Source organism: Cryptomeria japonica, chromosome 4, assembly GCF_030272615.1.
Source record: "Cryptomeria japonica chromosome 4, Sugi_1.0, whole genome shotgun sequence".
Lineage (NCBI taxonomy): Eukaryota > Viridiplantae > Streptophyta > Pinopsida > Cupressales > Cupressaceae > Cryptomeria > Cryptomeria japonica.
Window position 1 is genome coordinate 457,261,742 of NC_081408.1, and position 13,986 is coordinate 457,275,727.

At 36.4% G+C, this 13,986-nt stretch overlaps 1 protein-coding gene across 1 annotated transcript in view; it reads left to right on the forward strand.

The window, feature by feature from the left end:
• LOC131077369 (phospholipase A(1) LCAT3) overlaps positions 1-13,986 on the forward strand; it is a 186,232-nt gene that overhangs the window by 80,293 nt on the left and 91,953 nt on the right. Inside the window, exons 3-6 of the mRNA XM_058014857.2 lie at positions 5,244-5,371; positions 5,599-5,734; positions 5,858-5,909; positions 6,134-6,234. Of these exons, the coding sequence (XP_057870840.2) occupies positions 5,244-5,371; positions 5,599-5,734; positions 5,858-5,909; positions 6,134-6,234 (417 nt within the window). The remainder of the gene's footprint in view (positions 1-5,243; positions 5,372-5,598; positions 5,735-5,857; positions 5,910-6,133; positions 6,235-13,986) is intronic.

A 13,986-nucleotide genomic window follows, 5' to 3' on the forward strand; every position in this document is an offset into this window, starting at 1 on the left:
CGAATCCAAATCTACTATCATTTTGAAATTTAGATGATTCTTGATGCTCGAAAATGAATTTTTTCAATTTTTTTCCCGATGGGAAATTTCTTGTTCAATTCATCCTTGATTTCTTTCTTACCTTAGAATTTTTTTTTTTCACCTTCAATTCATCCCGACGTGGAATTCATGTTGTGAAGGAATTCTCCTTTGGAAAGAAATTTGTTCTTTATCCCTGAGGAAGGAAATTCTTCATGCCTTAAGCCAATTTGCATGATTTCCAAGAACTATGTCCTGAAGGAAGGAATTTACAACACTCGTCAATTTTTAGCTTTCCTAGAATTCTGTGATGAAGGAAGAGATTTCCATCACAGTGCCAAATTTTCACCTTCCTGGAATTTTGTCTTGAAGGAAGAAATTTCCAACACTTAGTCAATTTTCCACTTTTTCCAAGTATACTGTCGTGAAGGAAGGAATTTCCATCACTTAGTCAATTTTTTCACTTCCCTGGAATTTCTTCTTCTTGGGCGCAATTTTTTCTCGAGGAAGGAATTTTTTTTGTGCTCTTTGAATTCATCACATTATGGTTTTCTTTGATTCTCCATGACAATGGAATTTTGGAGTTTGAATCTTTCCTAGGGCGCAAATCTCATTAGGCAAGGAATTCATCCTTTTTTCATACTTTCCATTCCTACTTCCATTTGGTGCCTTGACTTGGCTTGGGGCGGATTTTTGACCTTGTCATGGAATTCACAATTCCTTCCATCTTCCGTGTTGACCTTCCTTTAGCGCCATGCCAATTCCTTGGGCGGATTTTTGAATTGAAGGAGGAATTCATGATTTGGAGGATTTTCCTTCATTACCCCCCTTTGGCGCCGTACCAGAGTGTTGGGTGGAACTTCCCTTAGGTGGAGGAATTGACTATTTTTCATTCCTTCCAAGCATACTACATTTTGGCGCCCTCCATGTCCTAGGGCAGAAATTTCACCTGGAGAAGGAATTAAACATTTTTCCTTCCTTCCAAGAACTCCTCAATTTGGTGCCCTCCTGAGTGCTGGGGCGGATTTTCACCATGGAGGAGGATTTCCACATTTTTCCTTCCTTCCAAGACCTCCTCAATTTGGCGCCCTCCTGAGTGCTGGGGCGGATTTTCACCATGGATGAGGATTTCCACATTTTTCCTTCCTTCCAAGAACTCCTCAATTTGGCGCCCTCCTGAGTGCTGGGGCGGATTTTCACCATGGAGGAGGATTTCCACATGAACTTAGATGAATTTTTGAGCTTTCTACTTCAGGAATGGGAATGGGCTTTCAACACACTGCCATTTTTGACTCTCCCTGTCTACTTTTTGACTTTCAGAATTAGAAGTAGTCGTGAATGCTTGGCCTTCATCACTTTGCTTGAATGGTCCTGCCAAAAATGAACTTCCAAAAATAGAAACCTTTGGAGTGTCAGTGTTAGATCCCTAGAACAGGACACAAAATGATGTACTATAAATAGAAACTTACTAAAAATAGAAATTACTAAAAATAGTAAGTTTGATTTCTGGCAAAATGATGACATTCCGGGACTCAGTAAAATCCCTAAAAAATAGGAACTTTCTAAAAATAGAAAGTTGCTCCGCTTTGGCTCAAATTTTACTGGGAGGTTCCTTGAAGGGTCCTGATTCCAGTTGTATGTTTAGTTTTTCCAAAACCCTAACAGAAACCCCTCAAATCTAGGATTAAAGGCATAAACCCTAAAATTGATGAAACAAGCCCTAGACTTGACCAAAATCACTCAAATGAAAAGCAGACTTAATCAATTTGATCCCTGAACACTTGCAAAGCAAAAAGACTGGAGAGACTGTTGTAAGAAGACACAAAAAACAAAGCCAAAAGACCGAAGGCGCCTAAAAAGAAGGGGGTCCCCATTTGCAATGGGGCGATGCGTGAAAAGGTCACAACAGGTACATCCTAGGGTGTAAGAGCAATCTTTCATCACCCAAAAACATTTTATTTTATTTTATTTACATTCCAATCATTAGTCAGTCCTGCAAATCTTATTGCATTTCACCACAATTGCATATTTCACCTTGGGATTGGGAAAATACATTCTACATTGAGCCTACAATGATTGCTTTTAATTTCTAGAAGATTTTGATCAACACAAAGACATAACTCACTTGTTGACACTTGACTTGCTATTGGGCATAATAAGAAGGCATCTAGTTTCACTATCCATTGTTTGCGAGAACTTTCTAAATGGCGTAGTAACAAAGAAACACATTTCAAGATTCATTAGGCCCAAGAGAGCTTATGGTATGAATTGTATAGATATTTGTTGATCCATCATCACCACATTTATTCCATAAGTTTCTTTCACATTTTTCATTGATAACATGTTACACTTGGCATCAAGTGTCATGTCCCCTCCTTGGTCATTATATATAATCTAAATGAAGTAATAATTATTAATTAATATAATAATTTTCAACAAATGACTACTTGGAATCATTAAATATTTATTTATTTATTAAATATTATTATTTAATAATATTTATTAATTAATATTCTTGAAATATTTGATTAAAATAAATTAATATTATATTTGAAAATATTATAAATAATAATATTTAAATGTTTGATCAATAACAGTGTGCAACTGTAATTGATCAGTAATAGATTAATAAGTAAACATTTATTATCATAACAATGTAATTAGCTGTCCTTTTGCTGTCTCGGTGCTGTCTTTGTGCTTTCCTTTGGCTGTCTAGTGCTGATCTCTTTGTCTTGTGCTCCCTTTTTGTTTTGACTGGGATCTGTTCTATGTATGGGTGACCAGGCACTGTTGTTTCATGCCTCTTTTATGCTTTATCTTTCTCCTGCTATGTAACAAGGTTCCGGGTTCCTTTCAAAAACCTGTTTTTAATTAATCAAAACAGTGTAATTAGAAACAAATATTCAATAATAAACAATATATAATACAATAGCATTCATCCGGATCAATAAATAAAGTTAATTATTTATTAAGTAGACTGCTGGTGTCAGAGATTGCCCCCTCCACAATAGACTGATATTCAGCAAGAGTGGTATCATAAGGCAGCGATATTATTACAGAAGGCAGCCACTATGCTATTCCAAAAAAAATCAGCGATTAGACAGTTTTAAAATGTGCCAAGGTAACGGTGAACAAAGGTATTAAAACAGAAATCCATGTAACCAAATAGTGCAATCTGATTTAAAGGCATGTTTATTTTTAAAGTGAATAAACAAACCAAGGGGTGTGATTCCATAAGATGTGTTTGTTATCCCAAAAGGGATGCGATTAAGGAAGGAGAAGATACATTCATTTGAAAAGACCTCGTCCTCCAAAGAGATGTGTCTCTCTATTAGAACTATGAAGATATAAAACGGAATGTGAGGTTTGTGGAGAAGGGGAGGAGATAATATCTGCAACCATGGAATAGACTGGGAATTATCATATATAGTCTGTGCTCATAAAAGGAGGTCGGATTGCATCCTTGTTGATCACCATCAATTAGATCAGATCAGAATTGTTATTAAGTTACAGGCAGTAACATCCTTTCTCTCGGTGGTATGCATGGGGATGTGCTTAATATATGAAGCCGATAACATTCTTATGCAGAATTTAATAGTGATATAATAATAATAATTATTATTATTATTATTATGTTTTATAAGAACTGCATCTGGAGTAATATATAATGATAATATCTGAGAATAAATAAATATAAAGATATATGTATATTAATTATAATTATAATGTTTTATAAGAACTGCATCTGCAGTAATATATAATTATAATATCTGAGAATAAATAACGTATATAAATATATATAAATATATATGTATATTAATAATAAATATTAGAATATAAATCAGATAGAATCCTTAAGTTAATATCTGGAAGAAGCCTATGTTTCTTTGTTATCACTGATTGGATTCATGTCAAAGATAGTTTTGTCTCCTAATCAATTTAGTTTAAGTCAAAAGTATGTTGAGATGGATTAATTATGGTTAAAACAAGCCTAAACTTAGTAGGGGACATTACATCAAGCTTTGCACTTGCAGCTAACTAAGATTACTCCTAAGGCTAGAAGTTAATATATATAAATATTGATCCTGATCATTGGAAAGCAGTCAAGATGATACTATAGTTACTTATTTTGTTTGGAGTTCAACATTGGCATTGTATTGTAATATGATTCAAATTCTATAATTTTACACATTTGTAATCAAGAGGCTAAGGCCTAGCATGTTGGAAGACCATGATGAAATATTGTAATTCCTTTGTGATTGTAATTGAATAAAGAACATATTGTTGTTTCATTCTTTTCACTGTGTGTTGTTTCAATACATTACATGGTCGGACAATCCTTCATTGGATTCTCTACCCATGACTGCATCACAATGGGATGTCTTCTTTCAACAAGGGTGGGAGGTTTTCTTTCATGCAGTACATGGCACCCAACTCTTTGGAATTTGAAGAGAAAATTTCTTGGCTGTTATTAGATTTGTTGTTGGATATAATCAAACAACCACTTTGTAGGACAAAATCACCACTATAACGTATGCATTTACATTTGTCATAAACAAATTGTATAGTAACACAACCTCAATGTTGCTAGTTGACCCCATAACTACAACTAGCATAAACGCTTCTGCCACAACAAAAAATTGTCAGCTTGCGAGGACAAAACCACCCTTGTAGAAACGTAACCTTACTTTCTTACCAAAACTAGTTATAACTCTTAGTTTTCCTTGGGGTGATATCTTCTTCATTTTTATGATTTATATGTGCTGCTTTAAGATGTCTGCATCATTTCTAGGTTGTTTAATTTTTTCTCTTGTTTATTTAGTTTTTCTCTCAAATGCTGGCACAATAAAGACCTTTATTATTTTAGTGCTTTGATTTTAAATCGATATGTTCCCTTATCTTTTGCCTTAGAGAAATTACTTGATGGGATATATAATTATATTGTGTGAACCATCATTTCAAAACTTATCAATTTATGTAGATATGGTATTTCAATTTAGTTGATCATGTTATATTTAAACAATTTTTTACACCAATCGTATTCATAAACTTGAACATTAATGTTTGAGTTGCAATGAAGCAGTGTATGGTATTGTTATGGCTAATGATACACACTTGAGCTCTTATTTTCATTCACATTTAGCTGTGGATAAGATTTTCTCCATTCATGGTTAGATACTATGTCCTCTTTCTTACATACTGTTTATTGGTCTTTCTACTTTCAGCTAGCAAAACTTCTTCATTTGGATGTGTTATACTATTTTCATGATCTGATTGATACAATGCTCGACTGGGGTTATGAAAAGGGTGTCACATTGTTTGGATATGGATTTGATTTTCGACAAAGCAATAGGTAATCCTCATTAACTGGTCAAGTATGGATGGTTGACAAGCTTGTATAATGTAATAATTAACTGGTTATGTGATAAGAAAGTACTTTGTGTAGTTCTTAGACACAAAAGTATAGTACTTTCATTTTTTTAAATATAATTCTATTTTTTATATTGATAAGTGGGTACTGTTTTTACTATTGTTTTTCAGTAGTTCAAATATTCATGTTTGAGTTTTTTAATCCTGAAGAATTGGAAAATCCATGGATGGCCTGAGAAAAAAACTAGAAACAGCCTACAAGGCTTCGGGGGGGAAGAAAGTGAATATAATTTCACATTCGATGGGTGGTTTGCTTGTCAAATGTTTCCTTTCACTACATCAAGATGTAAGTGTTTATTATTACATAAAGGTTTTCTATCAACTGTGAACTTTTATTGTTTTTTCTTGATTAGTTTGGATGTCTTCATCTATAGTTGGTTGCAAATCGTTTTGCTTTATAATTTTGCAGATATTTGAGAAATATGTTAACACATGGATATCTATTGCTTCTCCCTTCCAAGGTAGACTTGTGATCTATTTGTTACTACTAGGTGTTATTTATTTTATGTGTCCATTAAGGAAGATACTCATAATGTTCAAAGAAATTACACCTTTGTGTTTCATATTATTGGTGAAACCATAGAACCTGTCTCATGTTTTGACCAGGGTAATTGCTTTTCTCCAAAATTACCAAGCTTGAGAAATGATTCAGATTGATAATATTTTGTGCTTGTATTGCTTGCAGGTTGTCCAGGATTCATTAACGATTGCCTTTTGACTGGCATGCAATTTGTTTATGGGTTAGAGAGCTTCTTGTTTATATCCAGATGGACCATGCATCAATTGGTACTATTGATGTTTCAAACTTCTTAAGTCATTCTTCTTATATGTTTATTAATATGCAATTTATTTCTATGGTGCATGGTTTCTGTTGTACTTTTATCCGATAAATATTTAATTTTTGATGTCAATGCCCTTTCATATGCAAACTAGTTATTGAATATAAATTAGAATGCTTCTGTCAGATCACACTCCATGATCCATCATCAGGAAGAGGAAAATATGATGATGGATAACTGGCTGTGATCCGAAACATTGATTCAAAATTTCTGTACAATTCTTACCAGAAGCATTTTAATTTATCTTTGTGGACCGTGGAAATATAATGTCTATAGTTATTGAATTCTTTAATAATTACTGAATTACCAGTCCTCCAGTATGATCTACATAAGTATGTGAACTCATGTGACAATGGGCTCTTCTTCAAAGTAGCATTTTTGGTCAATGATAATGTTATCGTGGAGGGACTGGAATTACTGGATTAGCTAGTGGAAGATATTACTGTTGACCTTTTTATACAGTTATGCATTTTCCATGCTATGGTATTTGTGCATTGAGATATGTAAAATTCTAAAAACTATGGAATATATGTTGATAAAAGGGGTATTGAAATTGATGTTTCTGACCCTTGATTGTTTTCGATGTCTTCAGATAGGATTTCTGTAGTACATAGGTTACCAGGGCACAAAATTGTCTCTAAGAAGCATTTAGTTGTGCTTCCATGACAATTTGTGACCCTATTAGAGATCATCTGAAGGATACTTTTCATGACTCGAATCAGGGATACTTTCCATGACTTGAATCTTGTTCTTGGGTCCATGTAATGTCCCTTTTTAGGGTTTTCCTGATTTTTACGTCTGCAAACAATATTAATCACTGAAAAAAACTGATTTTAGAAATATTAAAAATCAAGAAATTATGATAATATTCAAATCATTAATATTCGGATCAACATCATAGCATATTCCTCACAGCCAATCACTTCGTGAATTCCTTGGAAATACTTGCAAATGGCAATTATCAAGGCTGGTCGTCGTTGACTTGCTGAGAGCTGGAAGATGGGCCAGTCTTCCATCTCTCAGTCCACCTTTGAAGATTTCCGCCCTTGATCAAGCCCAAGAGCATGTAAGGCTGGCCGTATTTCCAACTATTCTTCAACTTGATAAGATCCTGAAAGGGGGGCCGTCCTTTCATCTCTTGTGTGTTGTCCTCATTTTTGTTTTAAAAAATGAAGGACCATTACATAAATTTTTTGTGAAAAAATGAAAATTTTACTCTATGGAATGCTTCCCGAGGCAGAATTTCGACTAATCCTTGGACTAGCTTAATCCTCAGTCCATCCTCGAACTACGTTTCGAATTTCGTCGCATTTTGGATTCGTTTGCTATGTCTTTCCTTCGATTTCAGGTTTTTTTTCTTTGACTACAAGTGGAGAATTTTCCTTGAACTGCAAGTTTTAATGATTTCCATTGTTTTGGTCTTTGTAGGGAAATTTTTGGCTAATTACAAGTGCACTTTATTGAAAAATAAAAACTTGTAATTTGCTTTTTATTTCCCCCTTAATGCTTTTTGGCTTTTTCAGTTAAAATAGGGTTTTTTTGGTTAAGTTACAAGTAAACTTGTAATTCTTTTCTAAAACCCCTACTTTAATGGTTTTTGCTTGTAATAGGGATTTTAAACCCCTATTACATGTGTGCAAGTGAATTATAACTTGTTGTAGGGATTTTATTTTCTCTTTACAAGTGATTTTAAACTTGCACATCTCTCTCCAAAACCCGATTTTGCCTAGGAATGAGAAAAGTGACATTTAAAACTTGCTATTTGGTCCAAAAAACCCGATTTTGCCTATAAAGTGCATTTTTGAGGATTTTAAACATGTAATTTTATTTTAAAAACCCGATTTTTGCCTTATTGATGAAAAAGTGCAATTTTAAACTTGTTATTGCATCCCAAAAACCCGATTTTCTCCAATTCATGCTATTTCGAACTTGTCATTCTTTCCCAAAAACCCGATCAGCAAGGAAAAACGTTTTTTGAGGATTTTAAGCAAGTTTTTGTGGAGAAATTTTTGGAGGTAGAAGGCGTTTAGGATTCCTTCCTATTCTCATGCATTTTTAGACATCTTTCACGCCACTTGGGGGTTTTAGATTGCTGTTTTTTCTCCTTCAAAACCTACCACGTGATTCCTTGAATCCACTTTTTGAGGGATCTTTACTCCACGAAGCAGCAATCTCCCAAGTCGTTTTTGCATCTCTTGCTTATGCGTTGGAGTTAGAGGGAGATTTGGCCACTTTTCGTGCCATTTTATTTGCATTGGTCACCACGTTTTTATGCTCATTGAAAGATCCCTGATGGATCTCTTTTACTAATCTGCTGTAATTTTTATTATTTTAAATTGATTTTTCCTGCTTATTAATATTTTCTTTCAGAAATAGACAGAAGTTGCAGAAGGGTTGGATTATTTTTGTATTTTGATGATTTTTCAACAAGTAAATAATGAAGTACAAGTACATGAACAAAGTACTGAAAATGAAGTTCATATACAGCCAAGACAAATTCGATTCAAGGCAGATTTCTGAATATAAAATCAAATATTTGACCAGATGAAGATTTCCAATAATTTCAGGAAGATTACAATCAGGAATAATCCCAACCTGGATGCTGAAAGAGTAACATAACCAGGAATGAAGCTGCGGCAAGATTCCAGCCCTCCAAGTGCTGCACGTGGGAAGGAAAGTGGCTGCCAGGTACAGCCGTATGGCTGCCAAGTACACCCAACTGGTTAGAAACCCCAAACTGAACTCTATCAGAATCGCTGAACCTCCAGAAAGAATGCCGTACAATCTCCAAGATGCTAATAGTTGCAAACAAATCCAAACCACTGTATTGGGGGCTACGTCCCAAAGAGGCAAGGCATTGGGGTTGGCGTCCTAGATGCTGAAAAGCTCTTCCAGAGCGAAATCTCAAATCCAAGATGTAAAATGTGTAAAAGATAATAAGAATTAAGTCTCAACTTCCTTATAACACCTTCCCACTTAGCTCGAACCCTAAAAGTGACTCAATGGGGCGTTTAGGGTTAAAATGTTATATTTCTCATTTTAAGTTGTCAAGTGCATAGAAAATGACCTTTTTTCAAATATAAAGAAATCCGTTCACCAAAAGGCTCTGAGTCAAAAGAGAAATATTTAGAAAAGTCCAAGACCTCTCCAACGAGCTATTACACCAAGGGATACGCACCCAAATGAGGCCAAAAACCCCTTATTACTCCAAAATGGCTATAAACATAGCCTTATTTAAATAATTAAACGTTAACTTAGGAAATATTTAAATATATTAAAAATATATCCCAAATAGCTGTAGAAGGCTCAAATGACTCCAAAAGCCTGAAACGGAACTTGCCACCTGTCTGTGACTGAAGTCGGAAATCATGGATCAACTGGCAGTCTCATCCCTAAAATCTAGGGATGCTCCTAGAAACTAGGAAACACACCCAAATCTCCTGAAACTGAAACCATCTAAAAGGTCACGAATAACCTCACGACTGGCAACTGTCACGACCTCCTAAAATTTAGGGATACCCCCTAAAATCTAGGAACTGCTCCAAACTGGCTCCAAACTGCCTGTAAAGCCAAAATCCAATCACTATATGCACTGAATGAGTCCCAATCAACCTCTGCTAGCCTACGAGACTCCAATGATAGGCCAACTCCGTCTCTGATGTCCACCCTAGAAAGGGGACATGACACTCATGGCGTTTTTGTAAAAACCTGGCAAGGGTTTAGCATTGCGGATTGTCTTTATTTATTCAATTGTCTTCTTCATTCCAAGATTGTTGCATCTTTTGGAGAGGCATTTTCAGTTTGAAACAAGGTATGATTTCTTTTGTTTTCTTGTTTCATTTTCTTGTTTTCTTAGTTTTCCTTTCTAGTTGTAAATTTGTAAATATGTTGTTCTTGCCCCAAAAATCGGTTTTGAGAGAGATTTTTCCCCTTGATATGCAATTTTTGAATTGCATTGATCTTCCCCATTTTCCCTCTTTACTTGTATTCCGAAATTTGCATCCCGATTACAAGTTGGTTGGAAATCTTTGTTCTTCCCTTACAGTTAAAGAATTTAACCATTTTTGGTTAAAATTCCAAGTTGAAAAGATGTGAAATATCCTTCATTTCAAAATCGGGTTTTAAGAACCCGATTACATGTTGAAAATTTTTTCCCATTTTCATGAAAATGACATTCCCGAATTTTCCCATTTTTATCCATTCATGTCACTCATATCCGTACTTTACATTTTCGTCATTTTCCGCAAGTCTAATTCTCATTTTCCATCCATTTCTCCATTTGCAAATTTACAAGTGTACTTGCATTTGGGTTTTAAAAATCCGATTGCATGTATGCCTTTTCCAACTTGTATACTTTTGAAAATTTCCCCAAGATCCGAAATTGGTCAAAGTCAAGATTCCCCCATTTCCATTTATTTCCCCTCTTTCTCTCACAAAGTCGTGAAGTTCAAGAGTCGAAGTTTTTCCCATTTGAAGAAGGAAAAATGTTATTTGCAGTTGAATATGATGTTGCCTTAACGCTTTTAAGTCTTCATCACAGTATTCCAGGTTGTCCATCAATGTCAGATTTGCCGTCATTACCAATTCCAAAAAAGATGAAGTACAAATATGACAAGTACCAAAACGAAGTTGCGCCTTCCCAAGTTTCCTCTCCTTTGCATCGTATCAGAGATACAGAGATAGGGCATGTAGACATGTCAGATTTTGTCAAGAGGGTTGAGGATCCACAACATAACAATATGCAGTGGTTGTTGGACAGCCATATCCATCACGCATCTTCTTTCCCAGTGGCTGCCCTAGAACCTGAATTTGTTCTCGCTTGCGCCCATCACTTTGACAAGGAGACAAGAATCATTAAAAATGATGATGGCAAAGCAATGATCTGCCTTGATGCAGACACAATTGAGAAGGTCTTCAGAATACCTCCCACACTTGTTTACGTGGAAATCTCCAAAGAGAGTGCAGTTGAGTATTATGTGAAAAGGGAAAAAGGTTGTAAACGATATATCAACAGGTGGATCCATGAGCCACGAGCCGCCTTCTCAAGGTGGGTTAAGTTGTACCGCTGTGACTTCAAATGGGAGACAGGAGACATCGTAACCCTCCTCAACAAGATAATAATGGGCCTTGAACATTCTAATGTTTTTGAGCCCTGGATGTACCAATTCATCATGTTCATAAGGCAGTCCCATCATATATCATGAGGAGAAGTCATCAGCGATGCCTTGTGTGAGCAACTTTCAACAGTCTCTTCCACCATGACTTTCTACATGAACTCATATTTGGTGTACTTGGCAGCATCACTTAGACATTTTCCAGGTCTTTCTACTAAGGGTGATCGCTCGCTTATACCAGTTTGGGAATATTATGATCAGTTGCTTTTGAGACCTAGCAGATTGCATTTTAGAAGAGTCCAAGATGCATTCTTCGGTTACTTCATGTGTCAGTTTGACAGAACTCTGAAGAACAAAAGGGTATCAGATAAGGCATGGGAAAGGGTGAGTGAGTATGGATGTTTGTTTCTACAGTTCTCGACCTTCACCTATATGAGAATTGGATGCTATAGTGGGCAGCCATACATGCTCCCTAGATACCCAACTGATAAGATCATTCTTATGGAGTTGGGAAGACAAATCATGGCTGTCCACACTCATTAGTTTGCCAGACACAAGGTTGGAATGGGGATCTCTACAACAAAGCCATTAAAAATTGGCCGATATTCTCTTGTCACATCCGTTAAAGCCAAGGCCATGGAGACTGAAATGCAGGAAATTAAGCTCAAAAGGTTTAAGTCCAGAGCTGATTTTGATTACCGGGGTATGAAGGAGAAGATCAAAAAATCCTTTGTGCATGTGCATTGCATTGAGGATATCTGGGTAGGTCTCCGTACAGAGGTCGAGGTTCTGAAGATGGATTACTGCAGGCTCACTGTTGAGCAAGTTGTTGATTTGAACTTAGTGGACATTCCACAAGGGATGATTGATGATGGGCACGTACTTTATCCTAAATATATTTCACGAAGGGTTGAGGAAGCTCCACTTCCTTTAATCCAATGGTCACACAAGGAGTGCATATCCATTCTTGAGAGATTTCAGCCTATCTTGGCTAACACCAACGCTTGGCTGAAAAGTAATGCTGTTAGACTCATAAAAATCAAGATTGGAAAAAAAGATGATTCTACGGGGCCTCTTGGACGTAAGTCTGAGATTCAGGTTGACAACAAGAAAGGCGCATCATCTTCGGGCACAAGGATCAAATTGCGAGTTAGTCGGGCAGTAGTGCTTCCTCCTGAGGAGGCGACAATTCGTGGGAAGGAAAAGTCACGGTTTCATGTTCAGGTGATCGATCTAGACAATCCAGAAGAAGGGCAGCAATCTGATGATGCTCCCAAGTCTCCAACTTCGGACTCGCCTCATGAGATTATTCCTCCAGTTTCCATTGAGACACCCCTTTCTCCTCCTGACTTGCTTATGGATGAATCTCCTCAGAATGCCATTCCTATTTCGGCATATGAGCCACCTCCTGATCATCAATAAGAGAATGTGCAGGAAGTCCCTGAAGATACTCCTACTTGTATCCAGCTGTCAGAAATTGATACCTCCACTTCTGGTTTTGAAGAATTCATGAGGCAATCTTCATGCCCATTGGTTACTGAGCAAACCGTGTTCGCCATCCAAACAAATATTCCTCCCAGGATGACCATGGTTATTCTAACAGAAACTGCTTCTGCTTTGCCTACAGCTGCTATTGAAGGACAGTTGATGGCTTTACCTCCATGGCTTAGTTCTTTTACTCCAAAGAGGAAGAAGCAAGAAATCTCACTTGATGCCTTTGATTATCAACAACTAAAACAGTCTAGATCCAAGGTTGCTAAAAAGGCAGAGACTATCTCTAGAGTAACTGTTGACAGTAACAAGATGAAGGTAGCTGAAATTGTTGAACCCATTGCAGATAAGCCACTTGAAGAAATGTCAGCTGCTGATTACAAAGTTACAAGGATAGAATTGGGTAAGCAAACGCATGAGGTGATTAAACATGATGCTCAGTTTTCTGTAGCTTCATTGGTACAGCGGTGTGATGAACTTCTAGCAAAGAAAAACAAGCTAGAAGAGGAAAACCGACAACTTATGGAAGCTGTTCATAAAATCACAAAACCTGTTGCTAAAGGGAGTAACTCCATAGGTTCTTCCGGTTCCCAAGAATCAATTCGTGGAGTGGAAAGGGCTGCTCAGAAGGTACAAGCATTGGATTCCTGGGTTGATCAGCTTCATGATCTATGTGCACAAGTGATGAAAGACATTTTTCAGATGATGTCTAAGTTGGAAACCATTGAAGAGAAACTGGATCAGACCTCCGATACTTTCAAAAAGAATTTGGAAAGTGTTGAAGATAGTTTGACAATCTCGCGTACCATGCCTCAACAACAGTTGAGTGTTCTACAGGAGCATGCCATCATCTCTTCCAGTGTCATGTACTTGGAATTTGAAGAGCTTTTGGAAAATAAGGCCCTTGTTCTTAAATCTCTCATTGAGGAGATTGGTGATACAATGAGTTTACGGGGTGAAGTTTTCTGAGATATTGTCTGTCATTGTGAAAAGGCCTCTTGCAACATACTAAGTCAGGATGGAGAGCTGATTCCAGAAGAAGAAGTTCTTGCTGATTTACAAATGAGGATACATAATGAATGGAGGAGCGAACA